The sequence below is a fragment of the Amblyomma maculatum genome, chromosome 1, assembly GCF_055883805.1.
Source record: "Amblyomma maculatum isolate TAMU_Amacu chromosome 1, ASM5588380v1, whole genome shotgun sequence".
Lineage (NCBI taxonomy): Eukaryota > Metazoa > Arthropoda > Arachnida > Ixodida > Ixodidae > Amblyomma > Amblyomma maculatum.
The window spans coordinates 359,471,075-359,497,508 of record NC_139344.1 but is presented as its reverse complement, the minus strand read 5'-3'; the positions used below and the strand labels follow the sequence as shown (position 1 = coordinate 359,497,508).

The 26,434-nt window shown below is 43.6% G+C and overlaps 1 protein-coding gene across 1 annotated transcript in view; it reads left to right on the top strand.

Moving 5' to 3' along the window:
• The window catches only part of LOC146207925 (glutamate receptor ionotropic, kainate 2-like), a 168,184-nt gene that overhangs the window by 81,980 nt on the left and 59,770 nt on the right, over positions 1-26,434 (top strand). Inside the window, exon 7 of the mRNA XM_084577782.1 lies at positions 19,225-19,403. Coding sequence (XP_084433908.1) covers positions 19,225-19,403 — 179 coding nt within the window. The remainder of the gene's footprint in view (positions 1-19,224; positions 19,404-26,434) is intronic.

The following is a 26,434-nucleotide window of genomic DNA, read 5'->3' as shown; positions in this document are numbered from 1 at the left end:
ACAGCGGAAGTGAAAAACTTCGCTTTATGCTAACCGCACGCAAAACGTACTATTCGCTGCACTAGCTCCAAATGAGCCAATGGTTCATTCGCTTTCAGAAAACGCTTGTAGCCCGCGGCTAAGCCATCGAACAAAAACCATTAATTTCAGAGCACAAAATAAACAAGAAATCGGAAGTTAATATTAGAACCACATAGAATATGGCCCTAGATGTGTTGCGCAGCTAGAAGCCGTGATCGGATACACTAGGGCACTCATCTTAATTCGTATATTTTAATGGAGGTTTGTTTCAGATACGAAAAACTTCATTGGTGACTGTATGTAGCACATGCGTGAGGGACGTATTATAAGGAGTACACAGGTAACGGACGCAAGCTGCCCGCTACATCCTTCGCAACAACGACGGTTACCCGAATTCAACTTCCAGAGGTCAGGAAATTGATATTTAGCCGCTTTTGGCTATCAGAAGTAATAGAAGGAATAGCAATAGAAGGAACAAACTACAATAGCCATTTTGTAACGTGTGCAGTCTCACGATAAACTTCAATCTCATCAGGATAAGTGTTGCAGCAACGAGGAAAAAAATTATGCTGTTGTTACTTTATAAAATTGAATTCAAAATTGCTGAAGTTAGCTTCTTTTGCTCAGAAGTACTGGCGATTTCACGATCAATAACGGTTCCATCAATTATTATAGATCGATCGATGAATGAGTCAGCCCATCAGTCAGTCGATCGATCAATAAATCATCCGATCAATCAATCAATAAAAATAAATAAATAAATGAACCTCTCTAAAATAGAGACCAGGACCGAAATAAATGCTGGTTAGCTTCGCAAAGGAGAGAGAAAGAGTTTGAAAGCTTGACAGATGAAAGGATGTTGTAATATTGAATAAAACGTTTCCCACAAACATTCATGGACGAAACACTGCTCCATTCGCTGCAGCAGAAAAAAAACTGACAACACACTATTAGAAACAGCATGCAAAAGAAACAATATTTTTAAAAATTCGGGCAGGGTCATCAGATAAACTTAATATTTTTTCGTGGCATTTAAGAGGAATGTTTCCGTGGTCAGCCTGCGAAGAAGATAGCTTATTCCACGACATCGTCGCGCTTTTACCCCAATACAGGTTTATAGCTTAGCGCAATGCTCTATCCGCTGCAACGACACAATTCCGGGGGTAGTCACTGCCCATGCGCCGATTGCTTTCCAGGCGCCAGATGGCGCCACACACTAAACGATGCTGCTTCAGCGTAAGCGAAAGTTCAATTAAAGCGCTACTACGTAATGTTTTTCTTCGCGTTTCACAATTTCGCTCTGATGCTTATTTATTGTAAATACTCGCATTTCACGGCTTGCAAAGTAGGAAGTCAAAGTCAAGAAACGGTAGAGGCGAGAGACGAGCGCATTTGAGAAATCATTGGAGGCAGTTGGCAAGACAAAAATAATCAAGTAGCGAAACATAGCGCATTAGTTCGACTACAGTCGTTTATTAATCATAGATAAATTTCATTTCATGCGTTTCGCGCAAATAATTTAAATTCCTGTTTAGATAAAGCGGGAACGCAAGCCCGTGTGTATATAGCCACGCCATATCGCACCCGATAGCTGGGCCTGAATAGACTGCGTCGAATTCACGCAGCAAGCTATACACGTGCGCACGCTTCTATTAGGACCAAACTGCGCCTAATCTGAGATTAGACACTGCACTTCAGGGCCAGCCTTGGCGAAGAAAGGAAGCTGTACAGAAATAAAAGTAAGGCACGAGCACGTCACGCACGCTAGTGGAGAAGAGGACGTCCATTTACGATAGAAATAAGTTGTGTAACCAACCGACCAACTTGTTCCGCAACACAATGCTGTAGCGCTGTGAACAAGTCTGCACGTGAATGCTCGTACATAATAAATGTGTTAGCTGGACGGAATTGATGGCAACGCATAAACGATACGTGTTCCCAGCTGGTTCAGTTCAAATACAAGCTGATGAAGGCATCGTGAGCTATTTAAGCTTCAAAATTATGCGTTGCTTTCCCAAAGCATCTGTTATCTCTAGCGATGTAACGTTAATACGGCACGCGCTTACACTCATCTCAACATCGCTAAAAGCAATGAATCAATAATAGAACTAAAGTAACTTGTTATTAATCCATTGTGGCGATTTTTGTTCGACTGCACCATCGTTTACAAGTATATTGATTGGGGCCTATACGGCGAACAGGATAACGTTCACTTCGTCCCTTGTGCCATATTTCTTTTTCAGCGAGATTGAATTTTGGGGGCAATCGAGTCGATATCAGAATTACTGAGAACTAGATTATGGCGCTAATTGTTTTCACGCAAAGCAGCATTACAAAAGTAAAGTCAGAGACCAATTTTTCAGCATCTCCTCACCATGTTTATTTAACCATGAGGCTAATTCAGTGGTTGTGAAGTTAACAGGAATGCAAATATGTTGGAATGAAAGATAAACGTCATCCCTCTCCTTACTGTGAAGAACTGTATGACGCCTAACGCGGGTCATAATAGAGCCTCGAATTACATAGCCCAAAACAAATCTCCTCGAGCTTGACTTTTTTCCTTAGTAATATGGCCTTAGCGACATCATAGAAAATACATGCGCATTTTCTTCATGCCATTCGAGTTTATTTAGGCCAAATGCATGATTACCAATGTAATAATATGGTCCGGCACCTGTTCGTGGAAGCCTCTTGTTTATTGCTGGTAGCGAAAAACTCATGAGCCCCATCGAACGGCCATTTTATCTCGCTACTTTGCAAACATCTCTGCAGCAGTGTCTTCATTTACGGAGCTAATTTCTCAGTTTCTGAATATAACTTCTCTAAGTGCTGGAGATCCTTATTTGTAGTCAAGCATGATGCTCCTGATGCACCGATTTTTATTAGTCTAGTTCACAAAGCTGTCGCAGCGCATGGCATCTAAGTCCTGACAATCATCCCTTGAATGCCAGCCGCAGCAGGGAAATAATATATAGAAAGCCAGAGAATACAACGAACATGGGTAATCAGCACAATAATAATGGACGAACGTAAAGGAAAGCCAACAATGGGCGAAATGACAGCTTTTATATTCATGACATGGCTTTACACGCGGAGGGTTTGAGGAAAAACGCGGAAATAAATGTGCTGCTTGCGACGAAGTATTTCTTTTTCCAGGCCAAGGGACCAGCCTTCTACGGTATCTTGTCTTCGGTTGATCCTACCTGCCTGTCTTAAGTGTCATTAATTAAGCACGCTGTCATTGGTGCATTAGGCTAATCTCTGTGCTAGACGTATGCACCAATCGCACTGAAAGAGAGTGGACCCTTTCTTTCGCGAACACTGTACAGCCCAGCCCGCGTGATGTCTGTTGGGAGGAATATCGCGATCTTCATTTCCCCTCATGCCATTCAAAACGTGCTCTTAATCTCCCCATGGGCGTCTACTGGCGAGAAATGGCCACTTCCGGCATCTCTAGTCCGCTTATCTTCACTCCAGCAGCCGGGAAAGCATTCGAGTTATTCCGATCACTTCCTTAAGGCTGGAGTAAATACATCTCTTATTTCGGGCATTTTACTTGATTATTTTAAGACGAGGAACATTATTGTTGATTAGAATCATCAATCTATTTGCTTTGAACAGAAGGCCCATGATTGCTAGTTATTACGATTTTTATCAGAAATCATATGCTAAACAGTGGAAAAAGAACTCAGAAGAGCTGCCCCTTGTATTATTGCATTTCAAAGTTTAGCACAAGTTTAGGGCACTACCTGATTAAATAGAGAAACGAGCTCCCATAACCAACATTCGCTTGTTTCCACCCTTAATCAGACCTCACGAACTGAATTAGATACACTGCCTGGAATTAAAAATAGATTTGGAGGGTTCAAAGTTATTCGCTCCTTCGAATTTCTGAATGTACTTAACATAGCAAACACATTCACGAACCTCAAGGCCAGAAACAATGGCCTTGAAGATGTTCTTAGGCAGATGATTTGAGAGTTTATTTAGATAGACGTTTTGTTAGATAGAAATGTTATTTACGCCTTTACGTTTTAAGACCCTGTTTGTAGCTCACATATGAACTTAAGGCGGCTGCATGCAGGCAAATTAAGATAAGTAGAATGTGCCTCGTGTCAGTGTACCTGAAAATATTTGAGTACGTTGGCAGTGTTGAAAAAGGTATAGACCATAGTTTGAGTACAGGAATCCCCTGCGCACGCGGCACTCATTTTGGGATTGCTGCCCTGGCTGTGATGTACTGACAAGAGAAGCACATTAGTCTCGACCTCCACATCGCTTAGAGGAAAAGGGTGCCACATGCATAAATCTGCATGGGAATGTAATATAAGGACTACGTTCTTTGAAACTGACAACACTATCCAGTCTTCCGAAGCACTGCTTCTTTTCAAAGGGAAGAACAGCTTGACAACATGTGAAGCCAGCCTGCAAGGCGATTTCGTTGTTTTCTGAAAATAAACTCTGATGTAGCGCTGAAATAGAGACACCATTGTCTTACCGTTTGATATTTGATCACTTACGTTTTATGTTCGTCATTATCATTCTATTTTGGGTAATTTACTTTTGTTATGTTTTCTCTCTCTTTCCAATGTGCTGTATACATAGCATATATTAAATAGATACATGAACATTTTTTCTGGATACCTAAAGTGATGGTAAATACGTTTCGCATATGCCACACATGCAGTTATTAAAACTAGATATGTCCAATTCGTACATTATTTATAGCTAATTGTATATCAGTTATATAGATAAATGCCTAATTAAATGGTTGGTTGGTTTGTGGGGTTTAACGTCCCAAAGCGACCTAGGCTATGAGAGACGGCGTAGTGGAGGACTCCGGAAATCTCGACCACCTGGGGTTCTTTAACGTGAACTGACATCGCACAGCACACGGGCACCTTGCTTTTCGCCTCCATCGAAAAGCGGCCGCCGAGGCCAGGATTCGATCACGCGTCCTTGGGAACAGTAGTAGAGCGGCGTACCCACTGTGCCACATCGTCGGGGCCCTAATTAAATGCATTTAGAATAAAGATAGAACAGAACCTACAACGAATGTACTGATAGAATGAATATTAAAGATGTCAGCAAATATTCGGGCAGAATGCAAACACTCACTATAAACTTGATTATTAATTATTACGTAAAGAAACACTACATTTCTCTATGAATGATGAAAAAGCGTGACCTACAGGAACACTACAGAACATGGAGACGTTGTGCGACAACTTACATCTTTGGTCTCCGAGTTTGCGCATCAGGGCAGAGTTAGCAAAACACACCGAAGCTTCCGTGAATCCTCGAAGCGCAGCCACATGAATTGACAGAGTAGTGGCTTTGAACCCTTCTGCTGCCTCGGTGTGGGCCCTCTTCTTACATTAGTAATGAAAGAATTGAAATGCTGCATAATATGTTTTACGCGAAGCGTAAGAAGCTTTTTAGGTCGAAATGGAGGCGTTGTATCCAGATTCGATTCGAGTTTTCTCGGTAGTTGAAGGAAGTGCTCGGAATAAAGAAAAATGGAGGGCTGTAGTTGACCGACAAATGCTAAGCTATGGATGGGAAGAGGGGTAGGTTATTTGGGTTTTGTGATAATTCCACAATTGACTGATTGGCAATAAATAAAATGTTTGAAGAAAGAGAAAATATCAAGAACATGAAACAATTTAATGCTTAAAACAATTTAAGCCTAAATGTACAAAACGGAAAACGTAGTAGTCGCGGATGAGACCGAATCTTCTATGTTGTTCTTGTCGCACCTTCTTCTCCGCGTCGATTCGTCGCTTTTGCAAGTTTCTTTTCATGCATTTAAAAAGAACATTTTCTTCAGTAGCTCTGTTACACCCGTTACTTGTGAACTACTACATCCTTTGCTCCCTTCTGCCTTTTCTGATATAACCGTAATTATTACTGTATGATGCTAAGGCTCAAGGAAAGGTCCGCTTAACACAGGCACCTAATGCCTTTTACGCTATTGTGCCTAGAACAGAAGAAATTACTTGACCATAATTTTTAGTCCTCGATTTGCTTTGTTCTCTCCCTTAATTTGTTCTTAAGTTTTTCCTAGCCAATTTGCGAACATTGCGTTTCTCTTCCAAGTATCCTTAGAAATTGGTTTCTTCAATATCCCCTTTCATGAGCGCCTTCTATACGTTCAGCGCCAGCGGTATACCGTTACGGCTTAAGACTGACAGAAGAAAAAGCCTACATAAGCGCCTGGCTACATAAGAAATAACCCCGGAACTGGGAATTAGTTTGGCTTCTTCAACGTAATGCGTATTGTTGCGTTTGCTGAAGGCCTTTTGATGCGAGGTTATATCCGTTTATTCTCGTGTAAGTATGCATTGTTCATTTTTGTAGTGTGTTCTGTCAAGGCCAAGGCTGTTAAAAGGTCGCAGTTTTGTCATTTGTTTTGCAATGTATCTTTCTTGCTTGAACCATATCTGGCCCCCAGCATGTGAAAATATCTTCCTCAATAACTACATATAGCGCCTCTGCTTGACCACGGCTAATCAGCTCCTGATCTCATTCATGTCAGAGCGACTTTTGACTGGGTGTGACGTCAGCGTTCACGTGATTTGTCATTGTTTTTAGCCAAGAACAATAAGATACAACTGTTTCGGGCACCGAAAACTTAGAGACTTTGATTCGGTCAGTGTATGTTCATTCTCCGGCAGTTTTTTTTTTTTTCTTTTTTTTTTTTTTTTCAGATACTGCGCGAAGATTTCGAATGAGGCCACGGAGAGAGCTTTCTTCGTAGCAGCTGGCGTTGTCCCAGTTTCGCGCTCTGTTATAAGATAAAAAAAAAAACACAGTCGTTTTTTGCCAAAGTTCCCTCTTGTCTGATCGTTTTATGTTTGTGTCTCCTTGTCGTTGCTTTCGTCGAGTGCTTTGTGCAGGAATTCTTTTGTGGCACCAATTGTTCAACGCGCGTCTCTCTGAGCGCTATCCTTTGTACTCGAGGTTCTGCAAACGTTGGTCCAACAGAACTTCTCAGCGCCCTCTCGTGTTGAGAACTGGTTAGGTGTTCTTTGATCCGGCATCTGCTGTCGTCTTGTGAGTTGATCTCATTTTTGCTGTGCTAGTCCCACTCGTCACTGAAATTAATCATGGTGAAGAGATACACTGCATCGCTGAAAGGGCGTCCGTTCCGGAGGAGGGTCGGTTGAAAGCCCTGTGTACTTTTTCGAAAGCGTACCCTTTCAGTTGTGTAAATTACAAATTATACAAGAGTGTGATTATTCAACGAAAACACACATACACACAAACCGGCCGTGGCTTAACTCAGCTAAGCCAGGGTATACAACGCGAAAGCAGTTGTATACAGGGATGAAACTGAATAGTTGCTCTGTTGTTTTTCTCGCACCTCCTTCTTCACAGCCTTGCGTCGTTGCTTCGTTTATTTGTGTGCTGCTTCTTCACAGTGAGCGATGTCGGCATGATGAATAGATTCGCCTTGGTGAGCGTAGCGAGCGCTGAAGCTAAGCATTGCTGCTTCATTTATGGCATAACACTATCTATAGCCGCTCTATCGCCGCATTGTTTAGCGTATGTATACGCCATCGCAAGCGGGAGGAGGCTCCAAACTTATATTCCCCACTGTGGCGCAGCAGCTGAAGAACTCCGCGCATGCGCTGTGATGAGCATAGCTAAGTAATGACGTCATGGGGGGGGCTCCGCCAAGGCTGGAGATATATACCAGTACTAATTACGTTTTCTAGGTGTGTGAAGAAGAAGCAGGCGTGGGTAGTTGAAGAAAAGCAGTAAGACGAAAAGAATAATGCGCCGGGCTCTCCCTGCGCCACACGTGCGAACAAGTGGGCAGCGAGCAATCCGCGCGCCGCTAGGCAGGCGCGTGAAGGTCGACTGATGGTCAAGCTACGGCGTACGTCAAACGCGCCGCTGCTAAAGTGCGCACTTCACCGCAGCTAGCCGAGTGAAGCCTTGACTTCAAAATATAAGAGCGTTTTAATATACCAAGCATCAGCTTGCGTATAGCGAAGATGTTCTATTTAACTATTATCAGCAAAGATTTTTGTATGCGCATTCCCTGCCATGAGGAGTTCTAGATTTAACATTGAAATAGGTATTCACATCTTCGATTGCAAAATAACATTTTCGGAACGGACTTGCATTTAAAGAGCAGTAGTACATTCATGGTAACAACCTAAGATGTCCTTTTCGTTTTCATAAAATACTTTAGTACACACGAAAACGATAATAGCGAGTTTTATAATACGGGACCCTATCATTTAAGGGGATTATGTAATTGCGGGACGACAATGTGCACGCGTTGTTACGTGTTTGCACCATCGTGTGGGATTGGTAAAACAGCGGCAGGGTATTCAAGTTCACCGTTCCATACGACTGAACATTTTGAGCCATTTAAGTGCAGGGCAGGCTCGCCCAACGCTTTCTCCGGTCCGCGCGTTCCGTCATGTTCGATGTGCACGTGCCTACAGAAGCGCCGATTCTTCCTGTGCGAGGATGTTTCTCCGGCGCCAATGTCTGTGCTGCTCGGCCGGGTCTGAACATGTTCCTTCTACGAGCGTTTCAGTCTTTTGAAAATCTTCATATAGAAGGGCGACATGTTGGAGGACGCGATTGCACCAAAGCGTAAGATATTACTTAAAGACGAGGAATTTTTATCTCGATCATGTCTTTACATGGGCGATAACAAAATCATGACAATGTATATAGTACACTAACGCTCACGAGTAAATTAGAGCGGGGTAAAGTGAGACATGTGGCAAAATTAAGACATGCCTCACATGCCGTCATGTAGCACAAATTGCGGTAAACGAATGTGGTTTTTAGACACCGGCAAGATGCCAATAGTAACGACGCATGCGCAGTTGTGGCTCCGGCTGGGCACCGAGAAATGGGCCTCTGCTAGCCTTGTGTAGTTTTCGCTACAATAGACAAAATTGCTTAATACAATGCCACACGGCCTTCTTACCATTTCTCTTTAACGCCACCACTGCCCATTAGGCTCGCCTACTGGGACCTCCGCCTTCAAAATACGCTCGACACTTCGTGTCGTGTAGATCCGGCTGTGGTGCACTTGAGGTTTGCAGACGTCCAATGAGCAGGCAGAAGCTTTTGTTTTGTATCTTTGGTTTAGCCGTGGTAATTTTTTTTTTGTATTTTCACTATTTCTTACACCTATTGCATAGAGGGTAGTCGTAAGAGGACATTGCGCAACTGCCAGCGTTGTAGTTATCTTATTGGAGCGTGTACAGTTGCCTGAAGGTTCTACAGGCCTACGTGCCACTTGATGGCCAGACAGTGAAACATTTCTACGGATATGTAGAAAGGACAATGGGGAAAATAAAAGCCCATTATATTGTGCTGGTGAATGATTTCAATGCCAAGACATACGCAAAAGGCAGATTGGAGACCAGGCACTGGGTGACTATGGCACTGGTTCTAGGAATAGCAGTAGGGGGTATTCAGTTGAGTTTGCAGAGCGTAATAATTTAAGAATCATAACTTCAGCAAACGAAAGAACGAGAAGGGGTCATGAAAAAGACCTAACGGGGAGGCTAAAAATGAAATTTAACACAAGACTGCGTTCCAATTCCGGCATTATGCAGGATGTAAAGGTAATAACAAATGTGCGATGCAGGGATCACAAGATAATAAGGTCTCGAATTAAGAATTAGTCTAGATTTGAACAGGGAACGAAACAGAAAGTAATCTAGTCCATGAACGAACTAGCGGTGATGAGGAAGGTTGAAAAATGCAGGATCTCGCTACAGAAATGATAATCAGCATTAACTGAGAAACGACCTTAGTGTAGAAGCAGCGAGCGATACCTTCTAATATATTGTTACTGAGTGCGCGGTAGAAATAGGCGGCAGACTCATTAGAGAGAATGCCAGTGAATTATTTAGACAGCCGAATAATCTGATTAAGAAATGCCCCAGTATATTTACTGAGGTGTTTCTGTTTGCGCCTCTAACCCAACAAAGAGGACAGAATTCGCAGAACTATCAAAACTGATCAACAGGGGCCAAATTTACGAAATAAGGAACAAGGGTAGGACGACAGAAAGAAGATGGCTACACAAATATGAAAGAGGCACAGAACAAGGGTAGATGGGGAGCCTCAGTTTGGAAGCCGAGCCAACGCTTCGACAAGGGGACTTGTCTTCGTCTGGGGAGCGCAATATACAGTGGCGGGAGTTTAAATCCGTTTTTGCTTTCAAGACAGAAGAGTCAGGAATGTGGTAAAGGAAGGAATGTGTCAAAAACATGGCAGCCATGCAGGTATTACGAAATAAGGGTGTAGATGAGCCGTATGTATAATTACTAAAGATGTATATATATATATATATATATATATATATATATATATATGGCTGCAGTTATGGCTGCACAGAAGCCATAACTCAGCATAAAGAAAGCACTTATGTTTCCTTAAGAAAATGTGTTAAGCAAGAAGACACGATCTTCTCAGTGCTATTCACACCTTGCTTAGAGAAATTATTCAGAGGCTTGTAATGGGTGCAGTTAGGGATAAGGGTTGTTAGAGAATACCCTAAAATTGCGATTCGCCGATGACATTGCATTGTTAAGTAACCCACGGGATGAATTGCAACGAATGATTGATGACCTAGACTGGAAAAGCAGAAAGGTGGACCTAAAATTGATATTCAGAAAGGTATGGTATTGTTCAACCGCCTCGGGAAGAACAGTAGTTTGCAATATGTAGCGAAGCAGTGGACGAGGCAGGGGAATATGTCTATACACAGGGCAGGTAGTAACCGCAGATCCAAAAGGACAATAATCAGGAGACTGAACTTTCGATAGGGGGCATTTGGGAAGCATCCGAAGATTTTTACTAGCAGCTTACCGGCATCCTTCAAGAGGAAAGTATAGAACAGTGGTATCTTACCCGAATTCACCTATGGGGTTAAAGCGTGGAGGCTAAAGAAAAGGGTTCTACTTAAGTGCAGCACAACGCAAAGGGCTATGGAACGAAAAATGCTAGGTGTTACATTAAGAGGTAGAAATTGTGCATAATGAGCCCGAGTAATTAGTCGAAGTAATGTCATACTTGTGGAAACCATGAAGAAGAAATGGGCATTAGCAGGGCACGTGGTTCGAGGAGAGGATAACCGATGGTCGCTGAAGGTAATAAATAGGATTCTGAGGGAAGGTAGCGTATCATGGGGCGTCAGAAGGTTAGGCTAGCGATGTGGTTACGAAATTCGCAGGGGTCAGGAGAAGGCAGGTATACACAGGACGTGGTTGATTGGTGTAACATCAGAGACCTTCGCCCTGCAGTGGGTATAGTAAATTTCATGACGAGAATGACGCTATAGTTTCCAATCACTGTAGTAGAGGGCGAGAACTCTTTAGTGAGAAGCAAAGAATTTAACCGGCGTTTAGGTTTCGCTGACATTTTTACCCCGTGTTGGAGATGGAATTGAGGAGAGAAAGGTGGAATGAGATAGGCACCAAAACTGAAAAAAAAAAAAAATAGAGGAAATTGAATGCGACTAATAAATACGTACTAAGGTGCATCGTCGAGTAATCTTAAGTAATGAAGTTATACGATGCAGTTCTGTAAATTAGTGCACATGCCATAGCGTGAAAATAGCGAGAGAGTGACTTGCAAAGGCACAAAATTCACAGCGTGAAAATGCGCTAGTGTGACATGAAAAGTGAATTTATAGTTTGTCAAGAAGTCCGATGTCTTTTAAATATGCAACAAGAAAGTTTTTTGCTTTTCTCTGTTGCCTAGGGCAGGCTGAGGGACCTAAAATACGGTCCGGTGTTAGAGGCACTGGGGAAAAGCTCCATGCAATGTTCATAGTTAGCACGTTAATCAGTATTCGCTGGGCACTCAAGCAGTTTTGTTCACGCCGCTGTTGTCACAATGCGTACTGCTCTTCTGACCGAAACGGTATCGCAAGCTGTTTGTTAATGCAGGATTCAAGCAAAGGCGGTGATATAGAGTTAACAGATAGCGAGGAAATCTGGGAGGAAGTCTTTATCGTAGATATGGGTGTACTGAGGGAAGGATTTGGTAGTGATGTGACTAACTCCAGAGCCGGCATGTTTCTGCAGGAGCAAATATTTTAGCCAGAAGGTCCGATTATATCTCTGATGGTGGTAGATTTGAGAAACAGAGTTTGCTTTGATCTACCAGAAGATACTGCCTGCATCAAGCTTCCAGGTCCGGTGCATACCCGCTCCTTCTTGCGCTCTTTGCTGTGAAACTGGCCTCATAACGATGCTCTCTCTCTATTTTTGTTTAGCAATATTCTATTCTGGTAGCTGCGCTTTTTGAGCGTTTCCGAGGCACGGGCGCCCGCTATTTCCTTTCGCTGCTCTTTACTCGTCTCTTCCCGTTCATTCCAGCTTCCTTTATATTACGGCCTGACATTTTCCTTTTTTATTCCGTTCTCTACATTGTTCTCTTTGTCGCGCACACTTATTGACCGCTACTCCGCTCCGTAGCGGTTCTGTCGACTCGTTCTCTGGGCTGGAAATTTCCCGGGACAATGGCCAGGGAGCATGGTCCTGACGACGCGAGAATTGTTCTTTCGACCGTGCTCTATTAGAAGACGAGGTCGCGCTGGCAGCATTCGAAGGAGGCTCAACCGCTAACAGCGAGACATTTCGGCAAGTTTTCGTAGCATCGTTTGGAACGCGGTTTCCTTTTTGTTTTTTACATTTTTTTTTTACCGTTCAAGGTTACCCTTTCGCCTTGTCACGTAGTGGAAAGTAGTGACCAAGTTGGTTCGTAAGAATTTCTTTGATTGGACATCCATGTGTCTCACATGTTGCAAGCAACCGACGGAAGAAGGCTGAAGGAATTATTGCAAAAGAAGAGTCTCTTTTCACTTAATTTTACGCCACGTGGCGCGCTGAAACATATGGTGAAATAACTGTAGGCTGTGAAAATAGCGCATCGCGGTCTTTTTAAAGATATTTCGGGTTCAATCATTGTTGGTTTCTTGTGAGTATTCTCCTTCTATTCTGAGAGTTTCTCTTTTTTTTTCCTTTGCATCGGTAGTGTTTCATGTATTTGGATGCTGCCAGTTCGGTTTCAACACAGCCTATACTCTCCATGCTTCGTAATACGTTGAATAAAAATATATTTTATATTGAATTTACACCTGTTCTTCTGGTCAATTGTTCCACCTAGTTTGTTAATTACTACGGCTGATTTATAGTGCTACATCGTCATTACTTACTACCTTAGTGTAACAAGAGACAAATGGTTTAAGCCAAGATGCATCGTCTAGCGCCAGACCTACAGTTTGAAATGCTTTCCTCTCTGATGTTTGAATTGCTACACAAGTTTTAAGGGCAGCCCGCTGTTGATTTTAAAATTGTTTTTCGTGTCTGGTTTTCATCCTGTAACCGCTCGAACCTTCCTGATGGTACTTGCTGGAATGAACGAAAATCGATGCGTTCATGCTTTGACATAAGCTGTCAAGGCTCCCCTCGTTCGTAATTGCAGAGTGCCTCCGAATACCGCGATGAAGGTACAATATTTCTATTCAAACCACTTTGTCCGTAGGTCAAATTGTAGGTCACATTATACTACCCTTTGCCTGGTAGAAGTATGCTCCCACTTTGTTTTAAGACTGCGAATATATGCTCATTTAAGTGCAAGATCACCGAACTGAATTTGTGTAAGATGTTTGGCAATCATAGTAACACTCAAGTTAAATGGAGATAAAACGGACGCTCCGATCCAGTGCTGCGAATTGAGTGACCATACAATATAGAACCGCAAGGCATCCCATCAAAGCTTCTTGGTGTCTCTCAGTTTCCGCATTGCGTCGTTCACGCGTAAAAACACCAAATGACACGGGTGGTCCCAGTATTAACTATCTTTTGATGTCGCTGCCTTGTTCTTTCCCCATATACTCTCTACCTGCTCTAACCCTCCTCCTCGTTATTCTACGGTAAACACCCTGTGCGTGGTTGCGGGATAGGTGTCCTATGGTTACATCCTCCGCTCTTGCCATACCCTCTTTTTCGAGCAATTAAAGCTCCTAATGAACCTCTTCCTTACCATGCTCACAGAGACCACTTTTTTTCTCCAAACGGAGAAAAAAAAAAGATGACCTATTTACGTATAAAAGCCTTGTAACACGTTGACAGTGGTGTTATGGACCTTTACTCACCAAGCAAGTGGCGGAAACCATTATGTCCCAGTTGTGATCTGCTCAATCGCCAGCTATAGATGTGTTGTCAGACGACCGATACTTGCGGTAATACGAGAAAACTGAATCCGTCCCCGTACGGATACCAGCGTGCGCAGCAAAATATATCGCGTTACCTGTATGGTGTCGACTCTGTCGAGTTCGCCAACCCTCGTTCCTTCATTGCCCTAACAGGAAACATTACTTTGCTGAATAAAAAGGTAAAAAAATTCACGAGAATCGCTGCGATCGCAAGCAGTGACGGCTTGAAGTTCTCAAGCTTAGCGCTCAGGAATAGACAGGAAAGTATCAGAAGACAGATTATCGAGACATGAGAGCTGGCGAGCAAAAAAAAAAAAAAAAGAAACAAGATCGGGTACCAGGAGAGAAAGATGTTCGATTTCTTTTTGGTCTTTGAACAGTATTCAAATTCATTCTTTAATTCATTCATTCATTCATTCATTCATTCATTCATTCATTCATTCATTCATCCATTAATTCATTCATTCATTTTGTTGTATTTCTCTCTTTGGCATTAACGGCACCTAAGTAATACGTGTAGAACCGTAAAATAAAGTGTTAACCAAAATAACACGCCATGTTTACCGAAGAAACGGGGAAAAGCTCGAGAAATAATTGAATTATTACTTTTGATGCATAAAAACACTTATGGCAAAGCATTAGAAAAATGCATCGACACAGCATTTTGTTTATAAAATATGAGCTATCATTAGAAACATGCAAGGCAGTTTATAAAACAACGCCTTCAGGCTCCCGAAATCGAATTCTAAAATGTCTGTTTCTAATTTCACATGTTTATTGCGTAATCTGGGCAGAAGAGGAGGAGGAGAAAACATTTTTTTACAATGAAATAGTTTGGAAAGGGAGGTGCGGATGGTTGTGGACGGAAGCGTCTGGAAAACGGAGTTGATAGACAATTTTGAACATTCTAATAGTCAGTATGGCCTGCAATGAAGGTCGTTTCGCCTCACGATTCGACCTACAATGTCTCCATAAGCAGTGTATTATTTTCCTCAAAGCTGAACCTATATTTGCGTAGAAATGTATATTATACATATTACTTGCAGAAATAATTTTCAAAATCATGCGGAAGCCCAAGGCTTAACCTACTCTTTGATGACTCACATTCCTTAGTGGCAGGAAAATGACCAACGAGAGCTGAAATTTGCAGCATTTTAAGGCAGACGTGGTTATTTAAATTGTATCTCGGTTATGCCAATAATTTTTGTTTTTTTTCTTCTGTGAGTATCAGCTACGCTAGGCAAACTGATTGTTATGGTCGTGTTGCTCTAAAAAGGTTCTGAGCGGACGATTCCGCGCGGATAATTATTTTCGAACACAGAAGTAGACTTGGGTTGAATTGAGTTGGTAGTAGCTGTAGGGAGGTTAGCCATAAGGCACATTCTCCAGGCAGTTGCAGACATAGCCTTTTAGACGCGGCATAAGGTATGGGTACTGGTGAGACCTCGTGGCCATGTTTTGCAAGTGTGGTAAATATAGCCACCATCGGAACAATGCTTTTAGCTATCTTGACAGCCTAGTTTCACTCCATATAGGCATTGCAGTTTACAAGGCAAACTTCGTTATATCGTGGTTGTTTCTGCCGCCGTAACATAAGCTGTACATTAAGTGTTTTAATGTAGGTTAACATACCTACCACTTAAGGGAGATCACAGCTTTGAATACGTGGTTCAAAAAAAAAAAATATTGTTGGGGTGCAACTCTGGTAAACCCTAGTTGAATTGCGATAGCAACGGCGGAAGATTCTTTTGCCTACTACATGATTCCCCTATCACGCCCTCTCAGTGCAAGGTGCTACATGTTTGGGGACACTTAAGCTCATCCTTTAAGAGTATGACGCGAGAGCGTAACTTACCAGCCTACATATAAATGAGAGGGTTCAATGCTGCCGAACAGAATGTGGAGAGAAAACATTATTTGCGGGTGATCGAGCGTTCTTCGTCTTTTTCGTCTTCTTTGTTGTCTTCTTCATCTTAGTCTTAGTCTTCTTCGTCTCCTCTTCTTTGTCTTCTTCGTCGTCTTCTTCATTCGTCTTCTTTTCCTTTGTCTTCGTCTTTGTGTTCATCGTCTTTTTCGTCTTCGCCTCGCCATTTTTTCATCTTCTTTGTCTTCGTCGTCTTCTTATTTGTCTTAGCCTTCTTCGTCTTTGTCTTCGTCTTCCACGCGCCTGTTTAAAGTCAAACAGGGCCCTTCCGGGACCACGCGACGGGCCGAAACTTGGCGTAGTATTGCTATCGCAATAAAATACCAGTACAGATTGCCGTGCACTAACTCATACCGGCGCATTTGTCGCACCACTGTAATTAGACCATTCAGCGCGTGTGGTTAGAAGAGAAATATGCAAAAGGAAGGGCACGATGATGAGATGTTTCATTTGCAGAGTGCCACTCTGAAATAACAGGCTTCGTGAAGAAAGGGAAAACTAAATCACTTATACAGCACGCTTGGTCATAGGTAATTTTATGCATCAGCGAATGCAGCTCACTTCGCCGATGGGGAATGCTTTGACCTGCGCGGCAACCCAGCATTGACAAAAACATAAAAAAGCGCATGTCCGTGAATTTGTATTGCCATTGGGGCGCAACGATTCTGCGTAGGGTTCAGGGTAGTGCCATGTATTTTGTATTACCACTTATCACACAACAGGTACCCAAGATGAAGGCTAGCAAGCGACAAGGACTCGAACTGGCGATATATTTACCTGCAGTTCTACGCAGGCACGATACCAATAATTTACGACGTTTATCACTTTACCAAGCTCTCTTCCAATCTCACTGAACACCCGCCAAGCAAAACAGTGCCATTCAGTACTTTCGTTGATTTAATATGCTTAGTATTAGTTACACCTCGGGTAATTATACCACGCAACGCAGCGCGTTCGGGTGAAAGGGCACCGTTTCATAACCAAGCCTTATGCCAACAGTCGCCAAGTCTGTAGTAAATACAAGCACGCTATATCGTCAACTGATAGGCGGTGCCTAAGAGTCTCCCAATATGTTTATAACCTGTACATGGCTGCTCACCAGGTACAAGCAGTACGCGCGCGACCAAAATGCAAAACGCATGCCGAGTCGTGGAACGGTGCGCTGGTTGCGAAAGTCTTGACATGCGACTCTCATTCACATAACAGAAGTTCTATCAGCTGCAGCAAGTCTCTGCTCATTAATTTTTGACTATTCTAGTAGTAAATATGGTGGGGCTGTGAACGTAGTTGACGAATGGTTTGTGATATCTGGCATGAACAGAAGATCTGAATACGACGTATATATAGTGAAAAAGGCTAGGTTGAGACGGCAAGGTCGTGACGGCGTTTTAATTCGACGACAAAACCCAGGCGCGTGCCGGAGCCGGCGCCGCGGGACGGTGATGATGGTATGCACAAATGGAAGAGGAAGATCATGGCATGTACAAATTAAAGAACATCCACGGAAGGCTCACAACATCATGAAGATCTGCTTGCACCTGTCCCTGTCTTCTGTTGATAGCTTTCTTTTCATTGTGGTTGTTAAACCAATCCTTTGGGGTAATTATTGTTGTTTACTACTTCTGCGAAACCGCTGCGACTATAGGTCGGTATACTTCAACTTCAGAACCTCTGTAGAAGGCTAGAACAAGCGGGCCAAATTAATATTTGACCCGCTTATTAATATTTGGCCGCTAGCAAATTAAACCCAGCACCTCCACCACTTGTAAGGCAGCACTTGCACGAACGTCTGTTCTTTTCTAGAACCAGCTGGCACACAGCGCGCGACGCTCCGAGCAGCAGTCAGCGGTGATTATGATGATGATGATGATGATAGATCTATACAGATGAAAGAGGGGAAAGTTCACGCACTGAGCTCACAATACGCTATAGTGTTTTGAGGTATAGCTTCACTACGCGAGGTAAAGCCAAGGTCACGGTGTGCTTCCAACCACCTTCAAACAGCTTCGCAGTAAAGTTGGAAATTAAGCCACAACCCCTTTGGGTAGCTGCTTCCATCACGGGTAAAGATGAAAGGTCAGATGTTAAGGTCAAAAGTCAACCCACTTGCGAATTAGCACGTGAGCAACAGCGTAGCCAGACACATGATCGCTGACATCAATCTCAATTATAAATAGAGGCGTGCCACGCACTTCGGCCGGAGCAATCGCTTCCCGCTAGGTATTAACCGAAGCTAAAAGACAGTCAATTTTTATCGGCTCTCTAGTAATCCACCCAAAATAGACAGCAGCAATCAGCGTCTCTTAAAAGCACGAAAGCTACCAAGCACAAACGCAACAAACACCTAGAGGAATGCAGATTCAACATCGACACATTTGTTTATTCGTCTTCCCTATATGTTCAAGAATTGAACTTTTTGCCAGACACCTCTGCGCATTTCCCTATTACCACATTCATCAGCAATATATCCATATTTTTATGTCATGAAGACCCATGAAATATTGTGCCTGTTATTACTGTGAATAGTTTTTTTTTTCTCTTTTGATTAGGATGTTGCTTTTTTCTCACTTGAACACATATTTCTCCAACATAGCACTGCTCCACCATTGAAGTCTTCATTCTGTTAGAGTACACTGTTTTTTATGCTTGGAGCCTGCATCTTTATTGTTAACGATTCTTCCCCAATCCTGCCACAGCCCTGCAAAGAGCTAGTCGTAACTCTAAATAAATAAGTGAATAAATTAAAAGATGAAGTAGCTCAATAATAATATTTTACAATCCCTGAACAATCAGTTTAGTGTTCTTTCCCGCGCGCTCGAGCCGCCGGAATAGTATGCGAATAGAAAAACATTCACAACAAGAAATAAAAATTAAAAAAGGGTAGGAGCAAAGCACAGCCAGCACGGCATGCAATTGAATCTATAGCATGCTAGTATGTTTTTATTTTTCTTAAGCTCTCATTTATAGCGTCGTCAGCGTACGTGCCCAAGGTACGATGGCACGGAAGAGTGTCGTGCGGCAGGGAAAACTCTTTTCTCCCTTCTGACGTGTGTTGTTACCTTTTCAGCGCTGGTACGACTACGGGAGCTGCTGAAGCTGTCACGGTCTGGTGATGTCACCTTCCGGCTGCGCCAGTGCTCCCCGGGCGAAGAACTACGCAAGGTTTTCCGTGAGGTGGGGCGCCGTGGCGAGGCCCATATCGTGCTGGACGCACCGACGCACCGCCTCAGGGAGTACCTCAAGCAGGTGAGTGCGTACGTTGTGCTAGCCACTGTTTCGTGTTTTTTTTTTTTTTATCTTTCTGCTAGCATGTTACACTCACGGTGCAAAACGCATCCCTATAACACTGACAGAAGTGTGTAGAGAAACTTTCTGTCCGCACCCCCGAAATAGGCCATCTGGTTCTGCGAACTTTGATCTGAAGACATTCTGTCTACAATCTAATTCGGTTTGGGTTTGTTTGGTTTATGGGCTTTAAAGTTTCTAAGGGACTCATGTTAAGAGAGATGGCACAGTGGAGGGTGCTGGAAATTTCGATCACCTTAGAGTTCCTCAACGTGCGCTGACATTCAAGAAAGCATCGCCTTGATATTCGCCTCCATTAAAAAGCGGACCCCGTAGCCGGGATTCTATCCCGCATCATTGGGTGTGATATAGCAGAGCGCCGAAACCACTGTGCCTCTGCGGCGGTTTATGAGTATAGATGCTTGCTGAGTTTTTAAGTGCTAAACCATTTGTAATGTGGCTGCCTACACTGCTGCTGCTTGTTTCCTTCCTGGAATTTTCCTTCGTCTCAGAATTTTTCGAATGTTGTGAAATTCGTCAGTGGATGCCTTGCACAGTATATACCATGTTTATGCATAGCACCTTTGAAAAAAGAATCCTACCTGCGTGGTTTGCCTCTTATTCGTTCCGTGCAAATCAAACTTTTGAGTCCCCTCTGACCATTCTAGCGTAAGATGAAGGCGTGCGCTCTCGTTTCAAGAGGTTTTGATACTTAAGGAGGCCGTACGGTCCCCGCTACACGCGTTATGCAGATCAGCCAGTCTACGTTTGGCAAAGGCGGCACATGCAGGCAAGCTTGTTGCAGTGATACGCCTACTATTTACTGCGAATCTTAGGTGAGCTAGCTGAAAAGTGAGAATCACCTGGGAGCGTTACTGCTGCAGATCAGTCGTGCCATCTCCTGTTAAAATAAAGACGGGCGCTTGCCCACGATGGACTGCATCAGGCGGTGTTCAGCTGGGTGACAATGCAGTGAGGGCCTGCTACAGCAACTATGCCATTTACATCCGTGCAGAAATAAGGAGGTGTGTGTACACCTCCTCATTATTCTGAAAGCAGTCTCGTTACTAGCAATGAATTTCTTCGTCTGCCCCCACACTCATTTAAAAAATGGTGGCTGCCTGTTCATCTGACTGTAGAAGTCACACTTTAGAAACAAATAGGAGAAATATTTTAAACCTCAATTTTCTAAACAGTAATGCTTCTTTTACTGCTGGACAAATTTAAACATAGCCAGGAAGAGCCGAAGGATAAATTTTCATTTTAATCAAAACAATTTCTGTAGTTTTCCTCATTGTCTCTTAACCCTGAAATGCTTACTCTTCATAATTACCGTCATACTGTTCCTTAAAGGTGTATATACTACCTAGAGCTTGGCTACAAAGTCTGATGCAAGCATGTCTGCAGTAACTAGTGATACCGGGCCATATAGTGAAGCTACGCTGCGCTATGCGGTGCAAAGGAACGCGAGCAGATTTCAGGTGGCTTCGAGCTTGATACTAACTGTCCTCACCCCTCGTTTTACCCAAAGCGTACAGAGCTCGTTCCCTTTCGGGTGTTGTTGGGAGTTGTCAAACGTATTCGGAATGTGGCAGAAAAAATGTGTGTAATTGATCGAAAGTGCTTGGTAATTAAAGAGTAATGGATGATTGTTGGTTAATAATAAAGCCATAAGTGGTTGAGCAATCACCGAAAAACAAAATAATTAAAAAGAAAAACGACGAATAATTAGGGGAAGAAAATAGGTAGAAATGTTAAACAACGCAAAAATAAAAGACATAAAACTGAAAAATACTTGGTCATTACGTCGCAGTTGGTCGTAGCTAAACTGGTATAGAGTCGTCCTCTCTTAATGCGTATAATAAATAATTCTGCCTTCGGGGCTCTGCTGCCTCTTATCCGACCACGCATTGAAGCTATGCGGCTGACTAAGCAAAGCTGCGGCTTCGGGTCGGTTAAAGCCCGCGCCGCTTTGCTTTCATGTGCGGCCGCCTCGGACGCAATGACGCTTTGTAGGAAACATGCTTGTTTGCACTGCAAGTGGATGACCCTGTACGTGAAGAAACAAATGCAAGAATCACGTTCTCTCTTAAGGCAGAGCTTATTCATTGTCATAATTTCGATGCATATTGTTACGGACGAAGGAAGAAGAAGAGTGCAGTGGCGCGGGCAGGAGCGCGCGCGCTAGGCCCGCACACAGATTCATTAAACGTCATCTCACGACCATCGAGCATCTTCTCTCTGTCCTCTGTTCTCCTGTTGTCATCGACTTTCTGCCACGTAACATTTGGTGGGAGGTGCGGCGTACGTCATCCCCCATCCTCACCTTGGAGCATCTACACCATCTATAAGCCGGGACCATCGACCGAGGGCCCGAGGACATCGCCGAGCAGCTTCGCCCCAGCCCTTCAAGCCCAGACCTGATCAACTACCACCACCCAGCCCACACCCCGGACCTGAAGACAAGAGGAACAGACAGACCAATCAGAACCGAGACGAAGGACCCGAAAGACCCGAACACCCGAAGGAACCGATGGACACGAACACACAAACCCGTCCAAGCTGCCCGATGTCACCTCGAGCCATTGGTCCCTTGGACTCTGGTGATGGATTGCTGACAGCTCCAGGAAAGGCGGATCACCCGCGCATCAGACATAGTACTGGCAAGCCGTTCTATTCTTACTTCTTCCTCTTCGCCAAGCATCCAGACATGCCCATCATCATGCCATGGAATCATCATCGGTAAACGTCCTCGTCTACGATCGGGACGATCGCTCGGTGGCCTCGGGTCATGTTACGGACGAAGGAGGAAGAGGGCAGTGGCGCGGGCAGGAGTGCGCGCGCTAGGCCCGCACAAAGATTCATTACACGTCATCTCACGGCCATCGAGCACCTTTTCTCTGTCCTCTGTTCTCCTGTTGTCATCGCTTGTCGCCACGTAACAATATTTTGTGGACAAATTACAAATGTAGCTTTTGGGAATAAATTGTAAGTTCTGTTTGGGTCTTCGAGCTAGTTCGATGCCTCCTGTTAGTCTCTCAAGCTACTCTGCCTGGGTGAACGAAATAGACAAACTAATCATTGTTCTCAATAGGCCGCGAAACTGTTTTTGGAAAGTTAGTAAATAAAAATTGGTTTGCAGGAAAGGAAAGGCGCAGTATCTGTCACCTTGTTCTGTGGACACCTGCACCGCATTGGAAGAGAAGGGAGGATGGTAGGAGTGAGAGCGCAAAGAGAAAACGTGGTGCCGTAGTGGAGGGATCCGGAGTAATTTCGATCAGCTGGGAAGTTTTAAAATGCACTGATATCGCACAGCACACGGACGCCACTTCATTTCGGCTGCATCGAAACGCAGCCGCCGACTGTCGGGAACGAATCCGGGTACTCCGGCAGAGTAGTCGGGCGTCTTATCACGGCACCATAGCAGTGGGGCCTGGGAATACTAGCAATGGTATGGAATTTAGTAGTGCTTTAAAATATCAGTGTCTCAGGTTGTCTAATGTTTATGAAGTGATTGTTTTCTGTATTAACCTGTGCTGTACCGACCAAATGAATGACAATAATGAAGCACCACTGACCACTATATACCACCATCATCACCACCTTGACTATACCCACTACAGGACGAAGGCCTCTTCCATATTTCTCTAATTAACGCGGTTCTGTGCTAGCTGCATCCACTTGACCCCTGCGAATTTCTTAACCTCATCCGCCCACCTAACTTTCTGCCGCCCCCGGCTACGCTTTCCTTCCCTTGGAATCCAGTTTGTTACCCTAAGCGACCATCGGTTATCCTCTCTTCGCACTACATGTCCTGCCCATGTCCATTTCTTCTTCTTAATGTCCACTAGAATGTCGGTAACTTGAGCTATTTCTCTGAGCCACTCTGCACGCTTCCTATCTCTTAATGTTACCCCTACCATTTTTCGTTCCCTAGCCCTCTGGGTTGTCCTCAACCTAAGTAAAACCCTCTTGGCCTCCAAGTTTCAGCCCCATAGGTGAGTACAGGTAAGATGCAACTGTTGTATACTTTCCTCTTGAAGGATGCCGGTAAGCTGCTAGTCAATCTTCGATTGCTTGCCAAAATGCGCTCCATCCCAATCTTATTCTTCTTGTTTTTTCCTTTTCATGGTCCGGATCTGTTGTTACTACTTGTCTTAAGTAGACATATTCGCCTACTACTTTTAGTACTTCGCTACCTAATGTAAACTGCTGTTCTTTCCCAAGGCTGTTTGTTGAACACAACCTTAGTCTTCTACATACTGATTTTCAAGCCTACTTTTCTACTTTTCCTGTCTAGGTCATCAATCAATTTTGCATGATTATTTGCACTATATATATATATATATATATATATATATATATATATATATATATATATATATATATATATATATATAGTTCCAGGGTGCAAACCGAGGAACTTAGAGAACAGAGAGAATAAAAGGTGACCGATGACCATGAAACCATCTTTTGTTCTGCAGAAGAAAATGCTACTCGTTACAACAAATTCCTCCTATGACGCCCCGACAGGTCCCATACGGATGAAATACAAAATGATTCCAGTACTTAAGCTGTTCGAGTACAGGTTTGCTTGTTTTTATAAAAAAATACCGCACGAAATGACCCATTTGTGTCCCGCATTGTACAGCTGGTGCCACACAACACGCCCTATGCTACAAGAAACCCTGAAATGTTTGAGATACCCAGATGTAGAACAAACTATGGTTTTGCTATGCTGAAATATACTATACTGCCAATGTGTTCGAACACTTTTCTTTACAGCAACATGAACAAAATGACTTTTTCTTTCCTCCGAGAATTGTTCCCTGATTAGGTTGTATTGATAAGGAATGCGTCTATCGACGATTCATTTTTACTTTTTCCTTGTCATTGTATAACTTTTTTTTTCTGTTTCAAAGCACTGTCTCATTTTGTAACGCGTGAGTTGTTCATTTTATATCGCACAAACTGCCGCTTCTGTTCATCGTCGACCTTACGGGTGGCGAAGCCCGTCAAGCTGTCATTGCGAACTGCTTTTTTTTTCGTCACCCGCGAATTTTGTACGACAAAAGCGGAATAAACATTCATTCATTCATTCATTAACGCGCCTGGCGCGACCGCTTCTTCCCGCACCAGTGCCCGCTTCTTCCTCGTCCGTAGCATTGTCCGGGACCACCGAGCGATCTTCCCGATCGTGGATGAGAACGTTTGTCGATGTCGTTGAGATTCATGGCATGACGATGGGTGTCACTGGATTGTCGAAGATAGAAGGAGAAGAAGGCAACGACTGGCCGGTATGATAATTTTCGAATCCTGGTCCAGAACGCTTCCGAGCTACAAGTCGACGAGATGCGATGGCTGCGGCCCAGGCACGCACCTCATAGCGTCGGAGGGGGTGATGTGCTTCTGTGTGGCGGCGTCTTTGGTCGGCGTCTTGTGTAGTTCGGATCTTTGGTCGGCCTTTCGGTTAATGAGGTCGTATGGTCGATTAGCTCTCTCGTTATGCCTTGTGGTCGTATGTGTGGCGTCTCTGGTTAGTCGCCTGTTTATCGTGTCTAGTGGTCGAGGCGGAGGCGGGACGGCGAGACGGAGAGGTCGCGCCGGGTCCGCGGTGGGCTGGGGACCAGCCAAGCGATGCCTGCTAGACCTTCTGCCGACGACGCAAGAAGACACAAGGCTCCGAAGCTCTGGGCCAGGATCTGGAGTAACGATGAACGTACTCCACATTTCCAACCGAAATGATCGGTGGCGACAAGCAAGAAGATAACACAACAAGGCGACAGCGTGAAAGACGATTTAATGGCTAACTTAACGCGAGAGCTCCCGTCGCGCCACTGCAGATCTTCTTCGTAACAATATATGTAAGTTCATGTGATTACATTGCATGCAACGTTCTCGTCAATGAGCTGGGCACCGTCTCGTATTTATTTATACTCAGAATACTGGAAGTACTGGCATAGCTAAGGCACGAAGTTATGCTCTCAATTGCTGTCAGTTATTTTCTCACCAAACAGGCTTTAAATTTCACTTTTTCATCCTTAGTAGCGCAACTACTCTCATTCAGGGACAAGATTGTTTTGCGAACTGAAACATTTTGACTACACGTGGACGGGAAACCACTCGATAGAAATGATTGCTACTTGAATGAACATCCCAACCCATCAGTCGTGATACTTGAGTGGGTAGCGTCTTGTCTCAGTTTTGCTCATCAGATCTTTGGCTTTCTACAAGGCATTTTTGCACTTCTTTTATAGGGAAAATGTTTTCCGGAGATAAAACGCCGCAAGAAGCAATGGTGTTCAGTGCCACCATTTTTCTAACCAATGGCACGGTACAGTACCATGACTGCAATATGTAATAGATAGATGGATAGATAGATATGTTCAGATAGATATGTTTATTGGAGTGTGCCTCAACAGCCAAGTGGCCTAAAAGAGTGCACACTAGGTCAGATACATCAGAATGACCACTTTAAAACATTTAAAACCAGGCATGAAATCAACAATTAGGCAAATATGTCCGTGTCAATAAACGTTTTGTTATACAGGATTTGTAAATGAGTCATTGGACAGTTGGCGTGCAAATCTGGATAAAATGTGTCAAAACATTTTGCGGCACACGAAAATTCAGCGACAAAGGTAAGGTTCGACAGGTAATGAAACCATGGACAACTTTTTGCAGAAACTGCATGTCCCGTATGAGTCGCCTTTCGCCAAGAGTACACTTATTGAAGTCTGCCAAAAGAGAATCATAGTCGTAGAAACGACGGTATCCAATATATCTATCATAAAAGATGCGTATGAACTTACGCTGGACATTTTCAATTTTTGTGCAATAGGTGGCAGATACGCTTTCCAGGTTACTGACGCGAACTAAAGACGCGGTGTCATTGGGCACAGTATAGAGTGCGTAGACATTCGTGCCGTTGAAATTTTTTTGTTAGTCTAGAGATAAGACCAATATGTCTCAATGCGCGTAACACAATTGCA